Source organism: Rhizophagus irregularis, chromosome 2 (genome assembly GCF_026210795.1).
Source record: "Rhizophagus irregularis chromosome 2, complete sequence".
NCBI lineage: Eukaryota > Fungi > Glomeromycota > Glomeromycetes > Glomerales > Glomeraceae > Rhizophagus > Rhizophagus irregularis.
In genome coordinates, this window is record NC_089430.1 from 4,458,657 (window position 1) to 4,482,760 (window position 24,104).

The following is a 24,104-nucleotide window of genomic DNA, read 5'->3' on the forward strand; positions in this document are numbered from 1 at the left end:
CCTGTTGTACCCATGAGATAGCGAAACATGCGAAATTGCTAATCAGCTGCTTCATTATGAACCATCAGCAATTTCTTTATGATATCGCTATGAGTATCTTTAACTTCATTACAGACTACTTTTTAGAAGGTGACCATGTTATTATGGACGTCAGTTATCTCATTTTCGAACATTATTAGTCATGTCATTACAGACGCTATTAAATTCATTCTTGACCTCTTTTTTGGAAGTTAGACTTATAAACACTAGTGATTTCATTATTAATATTAGTAATTTTCACTTATAAGAAAAATTCAATATAACATAATTAAAAATGATAATTTACATATGGAATGTGTGCAAGTCATTTAACATATTTCTACATAATACGAAACATTAAAAACAATTTGAAAGTAATTTTTTTTTTTAGAAATTTTCTTTAATTTTATAATAGTAGAAAAAAATTTAGAGAAAAAAAAAGAATTTTTGGGAGTTTAATAAAAATTTATCATACTATTGATTTATTAATCAAACTCACTCTTTAGATGGACGAAATTAGAAATGGCAAAGTTAAAATAATTATTTAGACTATTGTTATTCAAGTTTATCATAATTGTATTTAAGGGATAAATTTTTTCTCACACATGTAAATTGCATTTTGAATCATCCTAAATTTATTTTGTTTTATTTCCCTTTTTAGGAAGAAAAAATGTTTTTTTCTAAAAATATCATATAATGTGAATTTTATTGTTCTCCTTAAAGTACAAAGATCTTTGCTTAAAAAGATTTACAGACTACATTTGTAATACTTTCTTGTATAATTAATTCACTTTAAATTTTATTTTAAGTTTTGAATTGAATCAAAATATAGTCGTACCAAATTAATCAATCTTTTATTTTTTAATAGTATTGTGCACTACATCCCTTGGAGAACGATAAAAGTGGCGATCCTGATGAAAAGTGTGCACCATGCACTAAATATATTATTTTAAAATATTGCCTTATTATTCTAAAAAAAGAGGTTTTGATTTAATTCCATGACTCATTTATGAATAATTTTATTTTATTAATAAAAAAGGCTAGGTGAAATGGAAAATTTTTTTTCCGAAAAAGAAACGGAGGAAACAAGGAAGAAATTACGTGAACTAACTTCTGGTGATGATGATTATTTAAAGAAAAATTTGGTAAATTTACCTTTAGATAGTTTTGATAATTCATTTTGATTTATATTAGAACGACTAGATAATTTAAATAGAGATTGCAAGGGTAAGAAAACCCGTGGATCAGAAATTTATTTCTGAAATACATTTCGAGACATAATTTGAGTATTATATAAACAATATGGTTCGAAAAAATAGTATTTAAATTCTTAACTTTGGATAAGACTTTATAGTCACTAGATCAAAGATTTATGAAAGCCACAAAGAATCTGAGTTTGCATCGTACTGGCGTACTGACCATACCATGTATCTGCAGTTACCGTACGTGCATTACTGCTTATAGGAATAGGCTTTCAATAATTTTTTTCGGAATCTTTTCTCGTGTATGGTTAGTATAGAGTTCTCATTCCTCTCTTCCCCCTGTTTTTACTTTCGTGTCTAATCCCTTTGTTCGTTCACTGCTATGGCGACTAGTTCTCCATTATCAAGTCATTCCAACGAAGGGTGGGTCTGCCTGTTAGATTTTGTACATTTAGTTTAGATCAATATTCTTTATGTCTAGTTTCTACGCGTAATGTTTTAGTATCTCTCTAGTGTGTCTTCCTTTCTGAAGTAAAAATAAAAATAAATAAAATAAATTTTCAGAATCTTTTTTTTTAATTTAGATTTAATTTTTTATTACCTGATCCAATATGAATCATATTTTATTCAACTAGGACACGTAACGTAATTTAAACAAAAGAGGAGTAAATGAAAAGAATTCACTAAGAACTAATATTATATCGGAACAAAAAAGACCATCAAATCATGTGCCTGTATTAAATTATATATTTTGTTTCATTGTTTAAAATTTTTTATTGCTCTTCTTAAAAATGATTTTTATTTACTAGTTATATTAAGAAAACATTTATAATTGTCATTCAATGTATATTAGTTAAATAATATGAATATTATTTTAATTTATTGATAAATCAATTAAAAAATCAATCAAAACTTATAATATTAAAATTGATGAAGAATATAATTTACTATCTGAATATCCAAAATATTAGAAAAATTATAATCAAAAATTTTAGCATCAATCAATTCTGAATTACTGTCAGTTTATATTTATTTGAATTCATTAATTAATTCTAATTTTAAAATTCCTACTTTAATAAACTTATAATATCATTATCATATAATTGAAAGGATTTTATATAGAAATCATTGCTTAAATTCAAATTTTAAAAATTTCTTCAATGTGCTAGTCTTAAGAATGTTATTATGGAAAAAACTTTGCACAATAATTTAGTGTTAAAAAATAAGATATATCAAATTATTCATTTAGTTATGTTTATATGAAATCAATTTAATAAATTAATAACGTGAACAAACCAATTTATGACTTATACTATTTGTTGCTGACTTAGCCAAGTCTTTAAAAAACTTGTTGTCACCTGATCACCACGTTGAGGTGCAGCAACATTGATCAGGGGGGTAAGGGAAAAAGGAAAAGCGAAGGGGAAAGGGTAAAACGAAAGAAACGGGAAGCGAAGGGAAGGGGAAAGGGTAAAACGAAAGAAACGGGAAGCGAAGGGAAGGGGAAAGGGGAAAACGAAAGGGAAAGGGAAAAACGAAGGGAAAAGGGGAAAAGGGGAAAACGAAAGGGAAAAGGGAAAAACGAAGGGAAAAGGGGAAAACGAAAGGGAAAGGGAAAACGAAGGGGAAGGGAAAACGAAAGGGAAAGGGAATACGAAAGGGAAAGGGGAATACGAAGGGAAAGGGGAATACGAAAGGGAAAAGGGAAAACGAGGGAAACGAAAGGGAAAGGGGAAAACGAAAGGGAAAGGGGAATACGAAAGGGAAAGGGGAATACGAAAGGGAAGGGGGAAAACGAAAGGGAAAAGGGGAAAACGAAAGGGAAAGGGGAAAACGAAGGGAAAAGGGGAAAACGAAGGGAAAAGGGGAAAACGAAAGGGAAAGGGAAAACGGGAAAACGAAAGTGAAAGAAAAAAAAGAGAGAGGGGAAGGAAAGAGCAAGGAAATACTGTACACAACATAGACACCTCCCACACACAAACCCACACACAAACCTACACATAACCCAATTACCTAAAGTCCTAAGAATAAAGAGGAGACCTAGACAGAAAGAGGACAGGCCTAAAAAAAGATGAAGACTTAAAAAAAAGAAGACAAAGGACAAAGTAAAAAAAAAAGATAAAGAAAAACTGACATATTTATTTAGATTATATACTCATGAGTCATGACAAAACCCACATCAAGATTTGTGTTACATGACATAAGGAATTATTATGCATGAGTAATTTTTTTCGCGTAACTTTTATTCATATGACTGATATTAGTAATTACATTAATTATAGTCCGAAGTGCTGTTCATTAACAAAAAAGGTGTATAATCAAAAAGGAAAATGCAGGGGTGAATAGATGAAAAAAAGGAATAATACATGGGCTAACTATCAAATCGTCTAGTGCATAACAATAGAATGTCCTAAAGATTTTTTAATGTACTGTATTATTTAAAATCGTAGCTAATAAATACTTTAGTATTATTTCTAGTACTATTTTAATAACTCAAGTATAAGAATTATAATATTTGAAACTTAAGCGAAGTACGTACTAGTGTTATTTAAAATCCTTTAATGTAGTAATGTTACGATATTATTTGTCATAGTTTTACCATCATTATTTAAATTCATGATTACTTAATATAGACATCGAGTTTATTAATATAGAAATCGAGTTTATATTTGAAAAGAAAAAGTAAAAATAAGATAAAATAAATACAGAGATCACTTAACTGACAAATTTTTACGTAAGAATTTGAATTATACCACTTCAGATATTTAACTATATAATATCTTTAAGGAAGAATACGAGGCGAACTTTTTTTTTTTGAAATTTAATAAACAAAAGTTTTAAGTGAACCTATAATGATTCTTTTATTGACAAAGAGTGATAACATTCCATGAAGCATTTCAAGGAACGCAAAAAAGCTTTTATATTATGTGATTTATTACACCGTAAAATAACGTACAATTATATTATTAATAAATTTCATCAATAGTATAAACTACTTCTGTATTTAAAATACATACTACTATCAAGTATACTTTATTAATTATTATACAACTTATTTTCATATATCGAGTTCTTAACCAAATGTAATAATAAAGTTATCTGATTAATGATAATTGGTAACATCTTAATCATTTAATGTTTTAAAGTTTAAACCCATTAGAATCATATCCATCAAAGATTCTTTTGCTTTAATTAAAACTATACTCTCTACGCGACTACTTCATTCACCTCATTTATTTTTATATATTATCAATTCCATAATAACTACCATGATAATATTATTAATGGATCAATTTTACGAGAAAGCATACATTGAATTTTTTATATTAGGTCTTATATTTTGCAAAATAATATTTGATACAATTTTTTCAAATCCTTTAATTTTTCGTGGATTTAATTATAAGTAATGACCTTGTAAGAACGTACTTATCATAAAAATCTTCGCGAGAAATTTAACAAGTTGAATAAGGGGAATAAATTGACTTGAAGTCTTCTTTAATTCTTCATAATTTTTTTTATTCCATTTTGTTCTATCACTGTTCTCACTCTCAATACCTGAAGTTTGTTTGATGCACCATTTAATTAGGTAAGTCTAGAAAGAATTTCCTCGTCCGTCTATCGAAAGATAATTAATAAATGGCAACGAATTTTTGCAAATATATTCGAAACAATAATCATTTAATTTGCATCTATCAAATATAAATATTGCATGAAGAACGAGAAACAAATTATCGTAAATCCAATCAGCCTTAATTAATTAATCTTGAATAATGTCCAAATATAATCTCTTCAAGAAGTAATTCATCGAGTGAAACTAATAAATCAAGAATGTTTTTACCGATTGCTTAGTTAAATCAAGTTCACCAGTGTAAATGTAAAAAAATGTATTTATATGCAATTTGAATTAAATAAAAAAAAATTCTTTGAAAAAAAAAAAATTAAATAATCCTTACTTAAAATCATTATTGCCGTTTTGATTTTGCGAGATTGTCATGTGATTTTGTATTGTGAAAGTGAATTACTTTTTTTTACATGAATTTTTAATATTTTTACACCAGATTTTTTTTTTGTGAATCATTTTTTTTTTGTCATTTTGCTAGCAAAAAGAACCCTTTTTTTAATTATGAAGAGCGGGCACGTAAAATAACGAAATTCTTTTGTATTTTGATTTTCACCAACTTGAATTATAACGTTGTAATCATTGAAAGATTAGTTAATGTCATTTTTTTTTTAAAAACAAAAAAAAAAGACTTTCTAATCAATTAGCCATTAGGTTACATGGCACGAAGTTTATAATTATATCAATTTTGTGCGACATATAATAACGTAATAAGTATATAAATAAAACACGTTTAAGAAAGTAATAAGAATGTAAAGATATGAAAATTACTTAAATTACTTTACATCCACAAATAAATTGGTCTTAATGAATCATTGAAATTATTGAGTCATCGGAGTATTTTCTTCATTTTACGATCACGTGATATGTTTTCCGGGAATATCGATTAATCAAATTTGTAAAACAATTTGGCGCAGTAACAGGGTCGCACATTGTTTGTTACAATGCATAAATTAGAATTTTTTTAACAATCCCATGGAAAAATTTTCTTCGTTAAAAAAATTTCGTTATTTATTATTCATTATTATAAATTAAATTTGTGAATGAAGTTTGTTAAACTTATTTTTCGATTAATTAATCGAACTGGATCTAATAGGTGTAAAGAATGTGATCAAAAAAATACTGGATATCAATGGTGTAATTCTTGTAATGCAAAACATTTTCAACAAGATTTTAAAAATTGGACTAGCGGTAATGATGATATTGATAAATTTATTCAAGATATTCAATTATCAGTGAATGGTTATCATAAATTATTAGAGTGGATACCATATGATAGGCTTCATGATATTGAATATATTGCAAAAGGAGGGTTTGGAATGGTATATAAAGCGAAATGGAGTGATGGTTATATTCATAGTTGGAATAATAAAAACAGAAATTGGAAAAGACTTGGTTCTAATATGTTTGTAGCTCTGAAAAGTTTAAATAATTCAGAAAATATTACATTAGATTTTATCAATGAGGTATGCGAGTTAATTTGAACTTTTATTAATTTACTAATTTTATATTTACTTGATTCATTCACTCACTCATTCATTTATTCATTCATTTAATATTTAAGATTACATTACATCATAAAATCACTTATTATGGTAGTTCTATCGTTAAACTTTATGGGATAACTCAAGATCCAAATACGAAAAATTATATAATGGTTTTAGATTATGCGGAACATGGAAGTTTACGAAGTTACTTAAATGAAAACTATGACAAATTAAGTTGGGATACTAAGATTAATGATTTATATTGTATTGCATTTGGACTTTATAATATTCATAAGAATGAATTAATTCATCGAGATTTACATATTGGTAATGTATTAAAGTTTCCATATTATTCCAGTATAACTGATATGGGATTATGTAAACCTGCAGATTATAAAGCATCAGAAATTGGATCAAATAAAATATATGGTGTTTTACCTTATATTGCTCCTGAAGTTTTGAGAGGACAAAATTACACCAAAGCTTCTGATATTTATAGTTTTGGTATAATTATGTATGAAGTAATTTCTGGATTACCTCCTTATCATGATGTAAGCCATGATGAAAATTTAGCGATAAAAATTTGTCAAGGACTTAGGCCAAGGTTCAATTTTAAGGTCCCTAAATCATTTGTGAATTTGATTAAAAAATGTTTAGATGCAAATTCATTAAATCGACCAACGGCAGAAGAAATTATAGAAATTTTGGATAAATGGAATGATGAACTTACTAATAATCAATCAGAATTAAACAGTGAAATCAGAGAAGCAGAAGAAATCAACAACAATAATTTATCAACTGGAAATACACTTTTAACTGATTTATCATATGAAACACATCCTGAAGCTACTTATACAAGTAGATTGCTTAATTTTAATAATCTTCCTGAACCAGTAAATTATGATGATTATTATGATGAACAAGATGATAAGATTACGAGCGTGAGATTATCAGGTACATAATTAACTTTAAAATATATACAAATTAGTTATAAAAAAAAGGCGCTAATGAATTTATTTTATTAATAGATTCTTTACAGATTGATACTACTAAATTAAAAAATTAGTTATGGTGGATCTTAGTGTTAAAAAATGACTTTATTTATTAATTTTGTATTTTCTTTAATAGATTGTTTACAGATTGATATACATTATTTAAAATTAATGATGGCGGATCTTAGATTTAACATGACTTTATTTTTTTAATTTTATAATTTCTTTTTTTTTATTTTAATTTATAATATAATTCACATTTTAATTAATAATTCATTAATTAGTAATAAATGTTATTTATTGTGCAGACCTTAAATTGCTATAATTTATTAAACTCAAAATATATATGAGGAATTTATATTTAGCATTTTTTTTGATAGAAACTTAAACATATTTTTATTTTAACAGAAATAAATTATAATAAATCAATATATTGTGTATAAAAATAAATTAACGCAGTAAGACGTAATGTTGAACGATCAAAGTTACACGGTATGCGTTTATGGCAAATTTTTTCCAATAAATGAATTTTTCGCTAATTGTAATTTAACTTTTATGGTCAAAAATTTATGTCTCGCTCGAGTATTTTATATGAAAATTATAAGTATTGAATATTATAAATATATCAATCGGAGTGAAGATTTTTTTCTATTTTAAAATTTTCAATTTTTTAGAAAACAATCACCTAAAAAGATTTTTTTTTTTGAGTACTTTATTGATAAGAATAAAATAATGATTGTATGTTAAATAAATGTAATCTAATTCATTGAATAAATTATACCCTATTTTATTAAATTAAACAAGGATAAAAAATATAAATTAAACAATTTTCATTAAAAAAAAAGAATAAAGAATAAATGACATAAACCCTTCAAAATTATGTACTAAAATCATATCACTATTATTATAAATATAAAAATAATTTTTTATTAAATGTAATTTTTATACGAATATGCATATGCAGCATAACAGATACTTAAAATGACTATTATTATTTTATGAATTTTTTTTCAGCTTTTTTTTTGCGATTTTTATGGCATTCATAAAAAAATTGTTGTGATTTCTATAAGAAATAATGCCATTTTAAACAAATACTTTAATATTATTATACTGTACCAATTGATAAAAATATATCAAAAAAAAAAAAATCATGCTTTATTATAATATCATCAACGATTTAATCAAATTATCAGGAATAAATAATGAAAAACTTGTTATGGATTTTTTTAGACGGTATAGAAATTATACCATATAAAATTTAAATTTATCTGAAAAAAAAGGTTTCGGTTATCATTTGTCTTTTGAAAAATATTTGATTATAATGCAATTGGCAAAAACAAAAATGCAAAAGAAAACGTATTCAGTTATTTTACCAACTCTATGATTTACAAACTAGTATGAGCTACAGTACGAAAGAGAATAATATCATATAATTTATAATTCTTTATTTAGGATATACTTATATAAGTAAAATACCATAACCTTTGGTAAACTGCTTCTTAATATCGAGCGGCCATAGAATATTTGATAGAAAAAAATAAATCTAACATTATTTTTGTTCTTAATAAGTTTGCAAAAAACGACGTGTTAATTCTTTGTGAAAATCAAAATTTACATCTAAAAGATATTATTTATCTGTTATTTTATTATTTTAAACAAGATAACTCAAAGAAATGAGTTATTGAACAAACTAGAAGAATAGCAATAGAACCAAAGCAAGGAATAAAAATAACTGATTACAATGCCATGAAAGTAGGTTTTCCTTTACAATATTACGTATATAAAAATATTTATTAAAAAAAATCCTTAAGATAGTATAAATAAATAAAAAACAATATTTGAGTATTTGATTCGTTTAGTTGTCAACATCATCATCTATTATTTAAAATTATTAGTTTATTATACATGATCATGTAAAATAGAAGGTAATAAGTTAATACTCACCCTTTAATTTTAATGAACTAGAAATCTCTAAGTCAACTAACTGAGAATCCTGACAACCTATTATAATGAATATTATCTTAATTATTTTAAAAAATGTATACAAAATAATATATAATACAATACCATCATTATCTTCTTCATTAAGATATGTTGTAACAATAAAAGATGAATTAATGGGTTTTGATAAATTATTAAATGTAAATGCTCTACTAGTGTAAATAGCATCAGGATCTTTTTCATACAAGGCTGAAATATTTGGTATCTCTTTATCAGCTTCATCAAATACAGCTTCAACTTCTTTTCCTTTATAACCATATTTTTCATCATCATTATAATGATACCAACAATATAATATTTCATATAATTCATTGGCTGTTGGTCTTTGATTTGGATTAGCATCCATACATCTATGAGCTAATTTCTTATAAATTTCAGGAGTTCCTTTTCCAAATTCTGGTCTGAGTCCATTACATATTTTTAATGCTAAGCTATTATCATGATTTCTTTTATGAAAAGGTGGTTTTCCAGATGATAATTCAGCCATAATTACACCAAAACTATAAATGTAAGAAGATAATGTATATGGTTCTCCATTTAAAACTTCTGGAGCAATATATGGCAACACACCATATATTTTATTATCTAATTTTTGTTCATTTGATGGTCCAGATAATCCAAAATCTGATATATAAGAATATCCCTCAATACTTAATATATTTCCACTATGAAAATCTTTATGAAAATATCCTAATTCATGTAAATATTTAAGGTCCAATGCTGAATAAGATAAATATTTAAGTTTCTCCTTCCATAAAATTTTGTTAAAATTACTTGAAAGAATATTTCTCAAATTTCCATCATCTGCATATTGCATAATCATTATAAATTCTTCAGTTTCTGGGTCTTTAGTTATTCCATAAAATTCTAAAGAACTTTCTTGCAAGCAATTTAACTTCCGATGTGTTTTAAGCTATTATACAAATTAAAATGAATTAAATTAATCTTAATAGTTATTAAAATTATAAATAAGTACATGTGAAAAAAATATACCTCATTTAAAAAATCAGCTGACATATTCTGTGATCCATTCAGCCTTTTTAAAGCAACTTTTTTGGATTCAGGTTCACTTTTTATCCAATTTCCATCATCTTGTTTAATGTATTTTGCTATACCATCAATCCAAGTTGCAGAATACACTTTTGCAAATCCGCCTTTACCTATTTGTTTCATATCTTCAAATCTATCAAATGGAACCCATTCAAGAAATGAAAAACCTTCATCATAATTATAAATTGTATCCTTGATAAAATTATCAATATCATCATTTCCACTGGTCCATCCTTCAATTATGCAACGAGGAACACATTCTTTACACCAAAATTTATTATTATCTGGGTCATAACAATTTTCATGATTAATTTTTACGGAATTAGAATCTTTATCAGAAATATTTAATTTATTAATAAATTTGGATAATTTTTTAATGAAGCTCATTTTTATAATATAATTCTGTTAGAAGTAAGTTTGTCTCAAATTTGTTTGAAAAAGAATTCCACGGGCATAAAAAAAAATTTAGTGTTACCTAATACATAAATATTCGTTGAATTGTACCTGCTGTGCAACTCTGTACCTGTACCAATTAAATATGCAAATCTACTCAATGAGGATAAAAAAGAATCAGCATAAATTTAGCCGATATAAATCATTTTTCTGCGGTATGACGATCATCGGAATTGTCGAAAAAGTGAATAGATCATTTATTACTAATTACAAAATAAATACTACAAACAAAACGCAATTCCCATATTTGTATGATTCTCGTTTCAGCAGATGAAAATTTTATTATAGCACTTTAGACACTTCCTCCAGAAAAAATTTCTTGCTCATACTAATTACTGTAACTTTTAAAACTTTTCCGCTTAAAATTAAAGATTATTTCCCGATCATTTGAGTTATCACAATTTACACGGCCGAATGCCATATATATTATATTCCCCGTTACAGGATACTTGATATTTTAGGTAATAGATGATTCGTGAAAAAAATATTAAAATTTTATTTTTTAAAAAAAAACCAATGATTACTTAATTACTTAATTTTACTAACATTTTCATTCCTATAATTTATAAATATTTCGTAAGATGATGTACTTAAGGGGAATTCTATTAAACAATAAAGCATTTCAAAATTACCAAAATTGTGATTAACCTTATGATTATATTTTAATATTATACATTAAAGATCCGATAATGTTTATTGTAATTCCAACATAACGTCAAAAAATGGTTTGAATTTTTCTTTAGATACTCCCTGAAATGATTCTGGAGAATTGAAGGTCTGCATTATTGACCCCTATTTTACAACCCGGCCCAGTCCGGGCTGGATCTGGACTATTATTATATCATTTTGTTGCAAAAACAAAAAAATCGACCAACTTAATTTTGGCCTGTTTAATTTTGACCGGAATTAAGATCATTTTGGCCAGAATTACGAAAATCGAGGTTTAACTAAAAATCATGTGCCAGCCCGTACCTGGCCTGGCTGAATTTTGAAGAAAGCTTGCCGGCCCAAATCCAGACCTGGGTCCGGGCCGAATTAGGATTTCTGGTTCTGGGTTCCATCTGAACTTTGACATAACCAACTGACAACCAAACTATCATATTCGTTTTCTGGATTAATATGTTTTTTATGCTTTCGATATTCTACAAGAAAAAAAAGAAAAATATTATTTGAATTTTTTTTACAAAAATATTTTTATTAATAAAATAATGGTTAAAAAAAAAAATTATTGTTGACAAATTTTTCAACAGTACCAGTTCAGAACTGAACCGGACCGAGTGAGTCATTCCATCCCTAATTAAAGTGAAATAAGTTTCGGTACAAAAAAAAATATCATATAATTTATGATTTTTTATTTCAAGATGATAATAAGATATATTCATATAATAGAATTATTATTATATAAAGATATAAGATGCACTTGATTCTTAGTTGTATTTTGGTAAACTATTTCTTACTATCGAGTGGTCATAGGATATTTGATAAATAAAGTAGATCTAAATTATCTTTGTTATTAATAAAGTTTGCAATAAAAGGTTTATTGTATTAATTTTTGTAAAAATCCAAATTTATTATTTAAAAAGTTATTATTTATTTGTTATTTTATTATTTTAAACAAGATGACTCGAAGAAATGAGTTATTGAACAAACTAAAAGTGAGAAAATAGCAATAGAAATAAAAACAACTAATTACAAAGCCATGAAAGTAGATTTTTCCTTTACAATATTACGTATATAAAATATTTATTAAAAAAAAAATCCACATAATACCTTAGGATAGTATAAAAAACAATATTTGAGTATAAGATTTCGAATTTGATTCGTTTAGTTGACAACATCATCATCTATTATTTAAAAATTATTAAGTTTATTCTACATCATTAAAAATAGATAAAGGTAATAAGTTATACTCACCCTTTAATTTTAATGAACTAGAAATCTCTAAGTCAACTAACTGAGAATCCTGACAACCTATTATAATGAATATTATCTTAATTATTTTATAAAATTTATACAAAATAATATATAATACAATACCATCATTATCTTCTTCATTAAGATATGTTGTAACAATAAAAGATGAATTAATAGGTTTTGATAAATTTTTAAATGTAAATGCTCTACTAGTGTAAATAGCATCAGGATCTTTTTCATACAAGGCTGAAATATTTGGTATCTCTTTATCAGCTTCATCAAATACAGCTTTAACTTCTTTTCCTTTATAACCATATTTTTCATCATCACTATAATGATACCAACAATCTAATATTTCATATAATTCATTGGCTGTTGGTCTTTGATTTGGATTAGCATCCATACATCTATGAGCTAATTTCTTATAAATTTCAGGAGTTCCTTTTCCAAATTCTGGTCTGAGTCCATTACATATTTCTAATGCTAAGCTATTATCATGTTTTCTTTTATGAAAAGGTGGTTTTCCAGATGATAATTCAGCCATAACTACACCAAAACTATAAATGTCAGAAGATAATGTATATGGTTCTCCATTTAAAACTTCTGGAGCAATATATGGCAACACACCATATTATATAGTTATTGGGTAAGAAGTATTCAATATGAAGATTTATGACCGTCGATGTTAAATGATTGGCCGTTATTGTGCCACGTAGTGGCACAATGGCCAATCATATAATGTTGATGGTCAAAATGGTAATATTGAATACTTCTTACCTAATAATGATTTTATTGTGGCAGACCACCAAGATCATGTTTTAAAAGTTTATTTAAACTTTCTTTTAAATTTCAATTTTTACGCGTCTTTTTCTTTACGCGTTTAAAAGTTTATTTAAACTTTCTTTTAAATCCACTCATTTGTACACATTTTTTCTTTACGCGTTTTTTCTTTTACACATTCTTTTTTATATACACTTTTTAAATACCCTACTTTTTCTTTACACATTTTTTTCTTTCAACCTATTCTATTATTTATTTTAATAATGAAGGAAAAAACTAACAAAAATAAAATAAATAATGATAAAGTATGTTGTTATTATTACCAAAATATTGTTATATTAATTTGCTAATACAATATTTTCTATTCAAGTTTTATTTACCTACAGAAGACGAAATAAATTTTTTCAAAAAGAAGTCAAGAGTAGTAAATACAGATAAATCCACAGCAAATTGGGTTCACCAATTTGAAAACTTTCGTGAAAAAGCTGGATTTACTGGTAAAAGCATAGATATTACTGATAGAAAGGAATTAGAAAGTCAAATCTGTAGTTTCGTAACAGTTATGAAGACTAATTCTGGTGAAGAATACAAGGCTAGATCTATCCTCAGTGCTATACATGCATTAAACCGACATTTAAATGATTTATCATCACTATCTCCAATGGATTTTACTTCAAGAAAACAATTTCCAATATTATATGATGTATTAGATGGCAAAATGAAACATGTAGCAGAACAAGGAAAGGCCAATGTTCAAGGAGCTGATGGTCTTTCTGTTGAAGAATGTAAAAAAATACTGTATTCACCAGTATTAAACATTGACACACCCACTGGATTGTTAAAAAAAGTCTTTTTTTTAAATGCATTATTCTTAGCTCTTAGAGGTGGTGAGCACTATTCATTACAATATTCTCATTTTAAGTTTAGAGCTGATGGTCAGGGTTTTGATGTAAATATTCCTCGAAGTAAAACAAATCAAAGGGGTATTAATGGCTCATTAAATGATGAAAAATTAAGAATTCCATATCATCCAATGATAATGGAAACTTATAACAAATATTTTTCTAAAAGACCAGGTAATGCCGATAAAGAATTCTATTTAAGAGAATATGTGTCTGAAGATGGTGAGTTCAATGTACTTTATCATTTTATGCTATTTTTTTCAGTAATATGACATTTATTAGTTAACTTATTTATTTATTTATAGATTATATTATTTATAATCGTTGGTTTCAAAAGTTTCATGTTGGTGAAAAGCGATTAAAAAATTTTTTACATGAAATTGTAATAGAATGTGGTATTGATATTGGCAATCGAAAGATCAGCAACCATAGCGCCCGAAAAAGTTTAGTAGGAATATTGAAAGAACTTGGTACTAGTGACAATGAAGTTATGGCAATTACCCGGCATAAATCAAATTCAGGATTTACTAGCTATGAAAGAACTAAAGAAAAAATGCAGAATGTTAGTTTAAACAACTTAATGAACGTTCTTATAGATAATGATCAAATGGAAGGCTCGGGTGAGTTTTAATTTTAATTTTTAAATTGATTTTCAATATACTAATTATACAATATGGAATTTTAGATGTTTTAGAACCTTTGCCACATTTTTCAATGCCAGATAAGCAAGCATTAACACCAATTGAACTTAAATCAACTTTTACTAGTGCACGCGAAATTTTTAAAGGTAATTTATTAATAGTTTGTTTTATTTTATTTTATTTTATTGATTTCTATTAATAAAATTAGCTGAAATCAATCAAGAAAGCCGAATTCCATTTTCTAACAAATCCAACAAATTGACAATAAATGAAACTGAAACTTTACAGGATATTTTTAAAGGAAACGGATCAATTTTCAATAATTGTACATTTGTATTCAATAGATAATACTAATATAGTTTAAGTAACAGTTTTTCAAATTGCTGTACAGTATTAAGCTAAACTAATGTAAATGATATTTGGTAAATGACGTAATGCGTTAGCAATATTGAGCGGAAATTAAATAACATGATCCTATAGGGATGCCCAATAAATTTTATTATCTAATTTTTGTTCATTTGATGGTCCAGATAATCCAAAATCTGATATATAAGAAGCTCCTTTAATATTTAATATATTTCCACTATGAAAATCTTTATGAAAATATCCTAATTTATGTAAATATTCAAGGTCTGTTACTGAATTGTGTAAATATGTAATTTTCCCATCCCATGAAAGTTTGTTAAAATTACTTGAAAGGACATTTCTCAAATTACCATTTTCTGCATATTGCATAATCATCATAAATTCTTCAGTTGCTGGATCTTTAGTTATTCCATAAAATCCTAAAGAAGTACTTTGTAAGCAATTTAATTTCCGATGTGTTTTAAGCTATTATACAAATTAAAATAAATTAAATTAATTTTAATAGTTATTAAAATTATAAATAAGTACATGTGAAAAAAATATACCTCATTTAAAAAATCAGCTGACATATTCTGTGATCCATTCAGCTTTTTTAAAGCAACTTTTTTGGATTCAGGTTCACGTTTTATCCAATTTCCATCATCTTGTTTAATGTATTTTGCTATACCATCAATCCAAGTTGCAGAATACACTTTTGCAAATCCACCTTCACCTATTTGTTTCATATCTTCAAATCTATCAAATGGAACCCATTCAAGAAATGATGGATAATATTTAATATCATCATCAATATATTCCGAACTTACATTATAAATCGAATCCTTGATAAGATTATCAATATCATCATTTCCACTGCTGGTCCATCCTTCAATTATGCAACGAGGAACACATTCTTTACACCAAAATTCTTGTTTCTTTGGATTATAACAATTTTCATGATTAATTTTTACGGAATTAGAATCTTTATCAGAAATATTTAATTCATTAAGTTCAGATATTAGTTGGTTTTCATTAATAAAGCTCATTTTTATAATATAATTCTGTTAGAAGTAATTTTGTCTCAAATTTGTTTGAAAAAGAATTCCACGTTCATAAAAAAAAAATTTAGTGTTACCTAATACATAAATATTCGTTGAATTGTATCTGCTGTGTGACTCCGTGCCTGTACCAATTAAATATGCAAATCTACTCAATGAGGATAAAAAAGAATCGGCATAAATTTAGCCGATATAAATCATTTGCTGCGGTATGACGATCATCAGGAAGAATTCACGACTTTCCTGCGGACCCTTGCTTTGAAAGTTAAGATTTCCAGGATAACTGCTTGTGGATTGTATGACTTGTGTCATTGAGAGCAATTGAATATTAGAAGTGCTAGTTTTAGTTGGTTAATAAAAGATGCTTTACTAGTAGCTCAACGGGTGGTACAGTATTTTGACTCGGATTTTTGACGTACGGTGTACTGCACATAAAGTTAGTCTAGGTAGATCCTTTTAGCCAACACAAATTTTAGTTAATATAAATTTTGTTTGTGATTTAGTTATGTATTATGTATTAGTTAGGTATTTTATTATGTACATTTTTATCCTCTTTTTTTATTTTTTTTTATTGTTAAACACCAGGACCCAAAAGGAACCAATCAAATTAGCATCACATTAATACAAATCGATGGTGGTTGCTAACTGATGACGCTAGAGTTTACTTTATAATTTAATAATTCCAAATCAAGAATTAACTTGATAAAAATAGGAAAGTTTAATTTATTATACTAATTTCCGGAAAAAATTATCCAAAATGCACAACTCGAAATATAAACCACACAATACAAATTAATTTTATAAGCAACAGCGTAGCATGAATAGTGTTTGAGCGACTTTCTGTGATGTGAGAAGATTAATTACAAAATAGACAATATTCATAATAAATTTTCATTATTTTCAAATAATTTTTTTTTTTTCTGTCGGGTAAATCTAGAAATCATTTAAGTTATTAGCAATAATTACATTACAGTATTAAAGTTTTACTCATGTAAATATTACACTTTATAATACATTAAAATGTTTGTTGAATGACACAACATTTTTATTAAACTCATTTTAATTTCTATGAAAAACTAACTCCAAAAAATGTTCTAATAAATGAAATAGATAAATTTTAGGCTTCTCACGATTTTCTTTTTTTTTTAGTTAAGAATATCAAGATTTTGACATTCGGTTTATTATTTAAGAATATCATTAAGTTATCAAAAGCTCAAATAAATCATGAGATGTGTATCATAAATGTAACATTGAGTTAATTAAATTTTAAAGCTAAAAACTCATTGGAACTATTTCGTTTCGATTATGATTTTTGTTATTCAAATGACATATTAATCAACCCACCAAAATACATTAATTAATATCAATAAAATTTTGACATAAACTATTGACTCCAATACTTTAAATTCAATTTCGTTATTTCTTTTGAGTTCTTTAATGATGTTAAACATATGGTTTTTGTAACCGGTTATTATTAAAAAAAATATTTCAGAAATTTTTTGGACCGATTTTTGATTTTACTTATGAGAGATTAATATATACTGTTACCGTATTAAACTATTAATAAATAAATAAAAAATATAGAATAAGCTGTGGAAACACGTAACTATGATTACATTTCTTTGGGCCGTATTATATAATTATATGCTGAATGAGATCAGAATTATGATCTTAACTAACCGACTTTTAAGATGCCTTAACCGGTTTAACCAGTTATACATTAACCCTAGCGCCTGCGTCATGCTAAAAAGAATAAAGCTCATTCATAGTATACCATGTCATGTGATTTTAATCATATTATCTTCAATTTTCATAATTGATGTTTGAGGTTGCAATCATTTTTTTAAAATCCGGAGCTTAATTTGAAATAATCGATGTCAAACTTTGATTTTTTTAACCTTTTATCAGTTAAATTACTGACGACCAGAGAACAAAACTTTTTTCATTTTTAATAGATAACCACCTTGATTTATCGAAGAAAAGGTATTTTATTGAAAACTACCTAACCATATAATCAAAGATGAATTAATCGCATGAACTCGCCGTCTTGTCATAATAAAATATATTAGATTTATAATTTTCAAAATATTTATCTGTATAATATATATGTTATGATAAAACCCTTAAATGATTTTAATGATTTTGAAAAATCCGTCAAAATCTTGGATTTTTTTAAATAAAGATTATTAAAGTCATTTGCCCATTTACTTTTTTTTTAAAAAAAAAAGTATTAGAAAATAAGGTAAAGCAGATTCCTTTATCTGGTATACAATAGAATAAAGAAGGTAAAGGACATAAACCAATATGATTCATAAAATTATATAGTTAATTATCAAAAATTAAATGGATTAGTACGAGTATTTAGAGTAATAATCAAAATTTACCATCATTTATATCCAAAAAGCAATATAAATTCCTAATTTGATTTGAATGAATAATAATTTTAAAATCGTCAACTTTTGTACAAATAAATTTTTCATTACTAAAAATTCTAATATTTCTTAATTTTAAACTAAAATTAAATAAAATTTTATTAATTTATTATAGTTTATTCTCGATTATTTTTAAAAATAATTTTATTATATTTATTATCTTATTCTCCTTATTCCCATTTTTTGAAAAACCATATTCCGAAATATAATTATTTTTATTTTTCATATCGGTTATCGATTACTAAAAATAAATATCAACTATTAACAAAATTTAATAATCACATAATCAAATAATTATCACTTACCATAAGTATACTAATTTTAACATGTTGAACAGTATCATCTAATTTAAGTTGACCCTCGTCTATATCTTCAACATTCCAAGGTTTACCGTTATGTGGTTTATCAATATTTTATCACCGTCGATTTTATCAACGTTTTTACCAACATCGATATTTACGGAAATGTCTATTTGATAATTACTTATAAATTTAATACAAAATAAACTATCGTGTAAATATGGCTGTATGTAAAATTTCGCCCCTTGTATAAAAAAAAAATTTATTTTATTATGAAAAAGTTAATCGAAAATTTCTCAACGTGAAAAAAAAAAAAAATTTTTTCATTATGAAAAGTTAATCAAATAATGGACGTACATAATTGTATTTTTTTTGTTGTGGTGAATTAATTTTTGTGCATCAAATAATAAGGGGACAATTTTTACAAATCTAGTATTATTATTTACAAAAATTAAATAAATTTACAAGTTTAGTTGAGTTGTGATTTTTTTTATTTTTCGCAAAGATGTAAGTAAGTATTTTATTGTAGTTTTAAGATAAAAAAGATAAATAAACATGGTTTTTCCTAAAATTAATGTTTGTACCGTTTTTTTTTAAAAAAAAAAATTTTTTAATCTTTTCGTCGTGCACAAAAATTGATTGTCGTGTCGTTCCCATTTGAGAGATTATGTGTTGAGCTTTTGTTATCCAAAAAAGTTTTTTTGCAAACTTTGAATGGTATTGAAACGAATCTTCTGAGTAAAGATCATGGCTACCCTGACTTGTAGTTAAAAAATGTTGTTAGCATAGTGAGTATAACGATGATAATTTTAATACAAAAATGGTAAGATTGTCTTTTAATTGCTTTTTTATAACTTTTCTGTTGATTTTTTTTCGTTTATATTAAAATAACATAACATGACATTGATGTAGTAACAACCCTAGCGTCGCCTGCAAAAAAAATAATAGTCGGACGGTTACATGTGACTTTGGAAAAATTATAACAAATATTTTATGGTGAATTTGGCGATACCAATAACTCGAAATAATTTAAAAATATAATTCCAATTAATTAATTAATTATGAATTAAGAATTCCAACAACTTTCAAACTTTCAAGTAAAGATAAATGATCAATCATATAAGTCTAGTTTAATCAATTAAATTAGAATACAATTATTATCATTAACTACTACTTATCAATTAACTATAAATTAAAAAAAGCAAAATTTTCAATTTAATTAAATAAAAAATTTTAGTTACTAAAAACTTATAAAGTCCCATCCCTATTCACTACTAATATGTTTAATAAATCTAAATATATTTCTAAAAGATTTTTTTTTTTCTATCTGATTTTATTAATATCTCTTCTAATTTCATTAATTATAACAGGATTAAACATTCTTTCCCGATTATGAAATGGTGTCGTAGGATTTCTCTTCTTTTGATAATCATTTTTAAAACATAAAGATGAAGCATCATTTGGTATAGTTTCATTCATTAAAATACTAGGTAGTTCTACTAATTGAAGAACCATACCAAGTTCTACATGCCATTCAATATGACAATGAAAAGCCCAAATACCAGGATTATCAGCGATGAAACGTATAACCAAATATCCAAAACCAGGAACGGTCACATTATCACGAATTACAGGATTTTTCTTATCATATTTTTTTTCATCAGGATATTCATTTTTTTCACCAACAAACATTACGCCAAAAACGTGTCCGTGCATATGAAATGGATGTTCATCAGTATTATTATTCCATAAAGCAATTTCTACTATACCATTTTTATTATCAAAAATTAATGAATTTTGTTCTTTTGGTAATTCATCTGGTGGGATATGTCTTATAATTTTATTTATGGTTGGATCATTAAATTGTGGTATGAATGAACTATTATTCATTACAGCTTTTACTATTCCATCACCTTCTCTTTGAAATTTAACGGTAATATTGAAAAAATCACTAACATTTCCATCATATTTTGTAACGGGTTGAAGAGTTTTCAAATGTTTTGGATCAGGATCACGACAAATTTTGAAATTTTCGGGAAATTCTTTTGATTTAGGTTTATCATTTTTTGATCCTTCATATTTAAGAATACCAAGACCATTCCAATCAATAGAAGAATTAAAATTAATTGTCGCATTATTAATTAGGACACATCTTTTATCAATAGTTGCACGAATCCAATACTTTCCAATCGGTTGATCAGCATTAACAATTACAGAATAACGTTGTCCAACATTAATAGGTAATTTTTCAATAATAGTTGGTTTAATATATATACCTTCTGATTCAATAAGTTTTAATTTATGTTCATCAATAGAGAATATGAAGAAAGCATCTGCTGCAGAATTGATTATACGAAATCTATATTTTTTATTCTTTTTAACATTATAAACTGCCAATGGAGCATTTGGTTTGCATTTAGATCCATCTGGAGCCCCATTACAGTTATATCTACCACGACCGCTCAAAAGTGGTGAATCAGGAACGGGTCGTTTACCAGTATAAGTTGGAGATATGAAATTTGGTAAGATTTCACCAGTTGTTCTTTATAATTAATAAGTCAATCTTTTAATTAAATTATTTTTAATAAAATTTTCGAATTTTATAATTATGTATAATTCTTTTACCTATGATGCCAGTCAGATAATGTAATGACATATTCATAATCATATTCTTTTAAATATGGATCATCTGGATCGTGGACACTTTTATTTATTAAATATACAATTAGCAATGTAGATGTATATAAAATTATTATATTACTTATAATACTTAATTTACATTAATGCTCCTCGTAAACCATCAGCGTATTGTGCCATAAAATGAGAATGATACCAAAAGGTACCGTGTTGGTCTCCAGTAGTAAAATTGTAAATAAATGAAACATCATTTGGAATTGGACATTGAGTCTAATATTATTATTGAATAAAGTTCATTTTTGATTAAGGTATAAAAAAAAACAAGCATTAAAAAAAAAATAATCGTAAATTTACTTACTTGTCCTGGAACTCCATCGTACCAATTTGTACCATGTTGGAACACACCATGCCAATGGACGGCTAAAAATTAAAAAGAAGTAAAATGAATCTAATATTTAAAAGTTTTTTTTTAAAAAAAAAAAAATTTAAATACCTGCTGGATCACCAAATTTGTTTTCAACATTTATGATCATCCTATCTCCTTTATTTGCACGAATAATTGGAGCAGGATATTGACCATTTACACTCCAAACAGTTCTTTCAAAACCATCAGGAGATAATTTAACTTTTTTTAATGTCAATTGATAATAACGAGTTACTGGTTTATTAGTAAAAGGTAAATGTACAAAAGGTTTAAAATAATCGGTTTGAATAATTTTAAACGGTTCATGACGCTTTTGAATTTCATTAGTATAGGCTCTCAAATGAAGATGTTCATCATTATCAACATTATGAATTCTTGCTGGAATGGCCGATGAACAAATTACAAATAATGAGATAAAAAGGATCGAAACCTTCTTGAGATTTAATTTCATTATTTTATAATACATAATAATATTATTTACGTACGTTACTTTTGACAAAAAAAAAATCAAAAGGTAAGGGACGAAAAATGGATTATTCTTAATGTCTTTATATATTTATTTTTTTCAAGAATTACAATTGTTTAAATTTCCATTTTTGTTTAGTCGCTTATTACGTATGTTACATATTTCTTCGAATTTATAGCAAAAAAAAATGGGTCATTTTAATTCCGAAATTAGTTAAATTCGAAAGAATCAATTTTTTAAATTGGTATAATTTATTTGATGTATCGACAATTTAATGTACAATGTTTCTTTTAGTCATATGTTATGAAAAAGGAAAAGGAACAGAAAAGAATTTAGAAAAAACCTTTTATTGGTAATGTGTTGAATGTAATCGGTGTATATAAAAATTTTACTAAACTAAAAACAAAAAACTTTAATGAAAATACATGCCCAATAATTATCGGTTCCGAATATTACTGATCATCGATTCTATCCCATTATATCTTAGAATGACGATCAATGACGATCAAAAAAAGAAAAAAATTTTTTGTGTAAAAATGAATTGAATGTATGTTGCCAATTTATTAAAAAATAAAAAAAAACGAAAAAGAATGAAAAACAGTACGATAAACAGTACGAAAACTGTAGTTAATCAAGTTTGAGAAATAGTTGATTTTTTTTTTGTAATTGTAACGATTACTGATTAAAAAAAAAAGATTATATTAAATTTTTAGCCATAAAGTTTGATAAAAAGTTTAAAATCGTGATTTGGTTAATACCTTTTTTGTATATATATAAAGAAACAAAGATAATAAATGATGTCAATACAAAAAAATTTTATTCTTTTTTTTATATCTGGTACGATATGATGATTTGATACTGCCCATCCGGATATCCGTTATCCGTTTATCCGGATATCCAGCTAATTTATCCGGATATTACCCGAATATTCGTATATTTTGCAGGTTAATTCAGGCCAAATTTATAATTCCGACCAGGATTACGCCTTGGTAAGATGATCTAAAAATTCTATAAATCAAAAAAAAGTTTTACTTGCATTGAAGAAAAAAAAATAACTGAATTCTTTGTTCCAAACATTAGTATTTATCCTTTCATTGATATTTTCATTAATGACTACACTAACGAAACCTGACAAAAATGTCACAAATTGGCCGGCATTAAGAAATTAAGAAATTAACTATGTGTCAAATAATTATTTATTTATTTATTTATTTTATGTGAAGCAATGATTTCACACCTCGAAAAGTGTGGCGTATGTGACAAAACAGTCACGTGATTTTTCGTGAGGTACGAGGTACGCTAGGTAAATCAATTTAGAAATTTTATTCATTACATAGAAAATGTTCATATAAAGTCATACATGCATCCTTATTTACAATATATT

The 24,104-nt window shown here is 25.9% G+C and overlaps 5 protein-coding genes across 5 annotated transcripts; 1 reads left to right on the forward strand and 4 right to left on the reverse strand.

Moving 5' to 3' along the window:
- Positions 1-6,493: 6,493 nt before the first annotated feature.
- Positions 6,494-7,392, forward strand: OCT59_012324 (uncharacterized protein; the record flags this gene model as incomplete). The annotated part of the gene is made up of 3 exons (XM_025312893.2): positions 6,494-6,653; positions 6,984-7,280; positions 7,355-7,392. The coding sequence occupies 3 exons, from the start codon at positions 6,494-6,496 to the stop codon at positions 7,390-7,392; spliced, it is 495 nt and encodes a 164-aa protein (XP_025188590.2).
- Positions 7,393-9,173: 1,781 nt separating this feature from the next.
- Positions 9,174-10,756, reverse strand: OCT59_012325 (uncharacterized protein; the record flags this gene model as incomplete). Its single annotated transcript, XM_025309880.2, has 4 exons — positions 9,174-9,193; positions 9,263-9,319; positions 9,386-10,232; positions 10,313-10,756. 4 exons carry the CDS (start codon positions 10,754-10,756, stop codon positions 9,174-9,176), a joined length of 1,368 nt encoding a protein of 455 aa, XP_025188591.2.
- A 1,890-nt stretch (positions 10,757-12,646) lies between these two features.
- OCT59_012326 (uncharacterized protein) lies at positions 12,647-13,280 on the reverse strand (the record flags this gene model as incomplete). The annotated part of the gene is made up of 3 exons (XM_066134375.1): positions 12,647-12,666; positions 12,737-12,793; positions 12,860-13,280. The coding sequence occupies 3 exons, from the start codon at positions 13,278-13,280 to the stop codon at positions 12,647-12,649; spliced, it is 498 nt and encodes a 165-aa protein (XP_065989645.1).
- Positions 13,281-15,533: 2,253 nt separating this feature from the next.
- Positions 15,534-16,450, reverse strand: OCT59_012327 (uncharacterized protein; the record flags this gene model as incomplete). Its single annotated transcript, XM_066134376.1, has 2 exons — positions 15,534-15,890; positions 15,971-16,450. The coding sequence occupies 2 exons, from the start codon at positions 16,448-16,450 to the stop codon at positions 15,534-15,536; spliced, it is 837 nt and encodes a 278-aa protein (XP_065989646.1).
- Positions 16,451-20,516: 4,066 nt separating this feature from the next.
- Positions 20,517-22,705, reverse strand: OCT59_012328 (uncharacterized protein; the record flags this gene model as incomplete). Its single annotated transcript, XM_066134377.1, has 5 exons — positions 20,517-21,735; positions 21,819-21,896; positions 21,973-22,100; positions 22,189-22,250; positions 22,324-22,705. 5 exons carry the CDS (start codon positions 22,703-22,705, stop codon positions 20,517-20,519), a joined length of 1,869 nt encoding a protein of 622 aa, XP_065989647.1.
- Between the last annotated feature and the right edge of the window lie 1,399 nt (positions 22,706-24,104).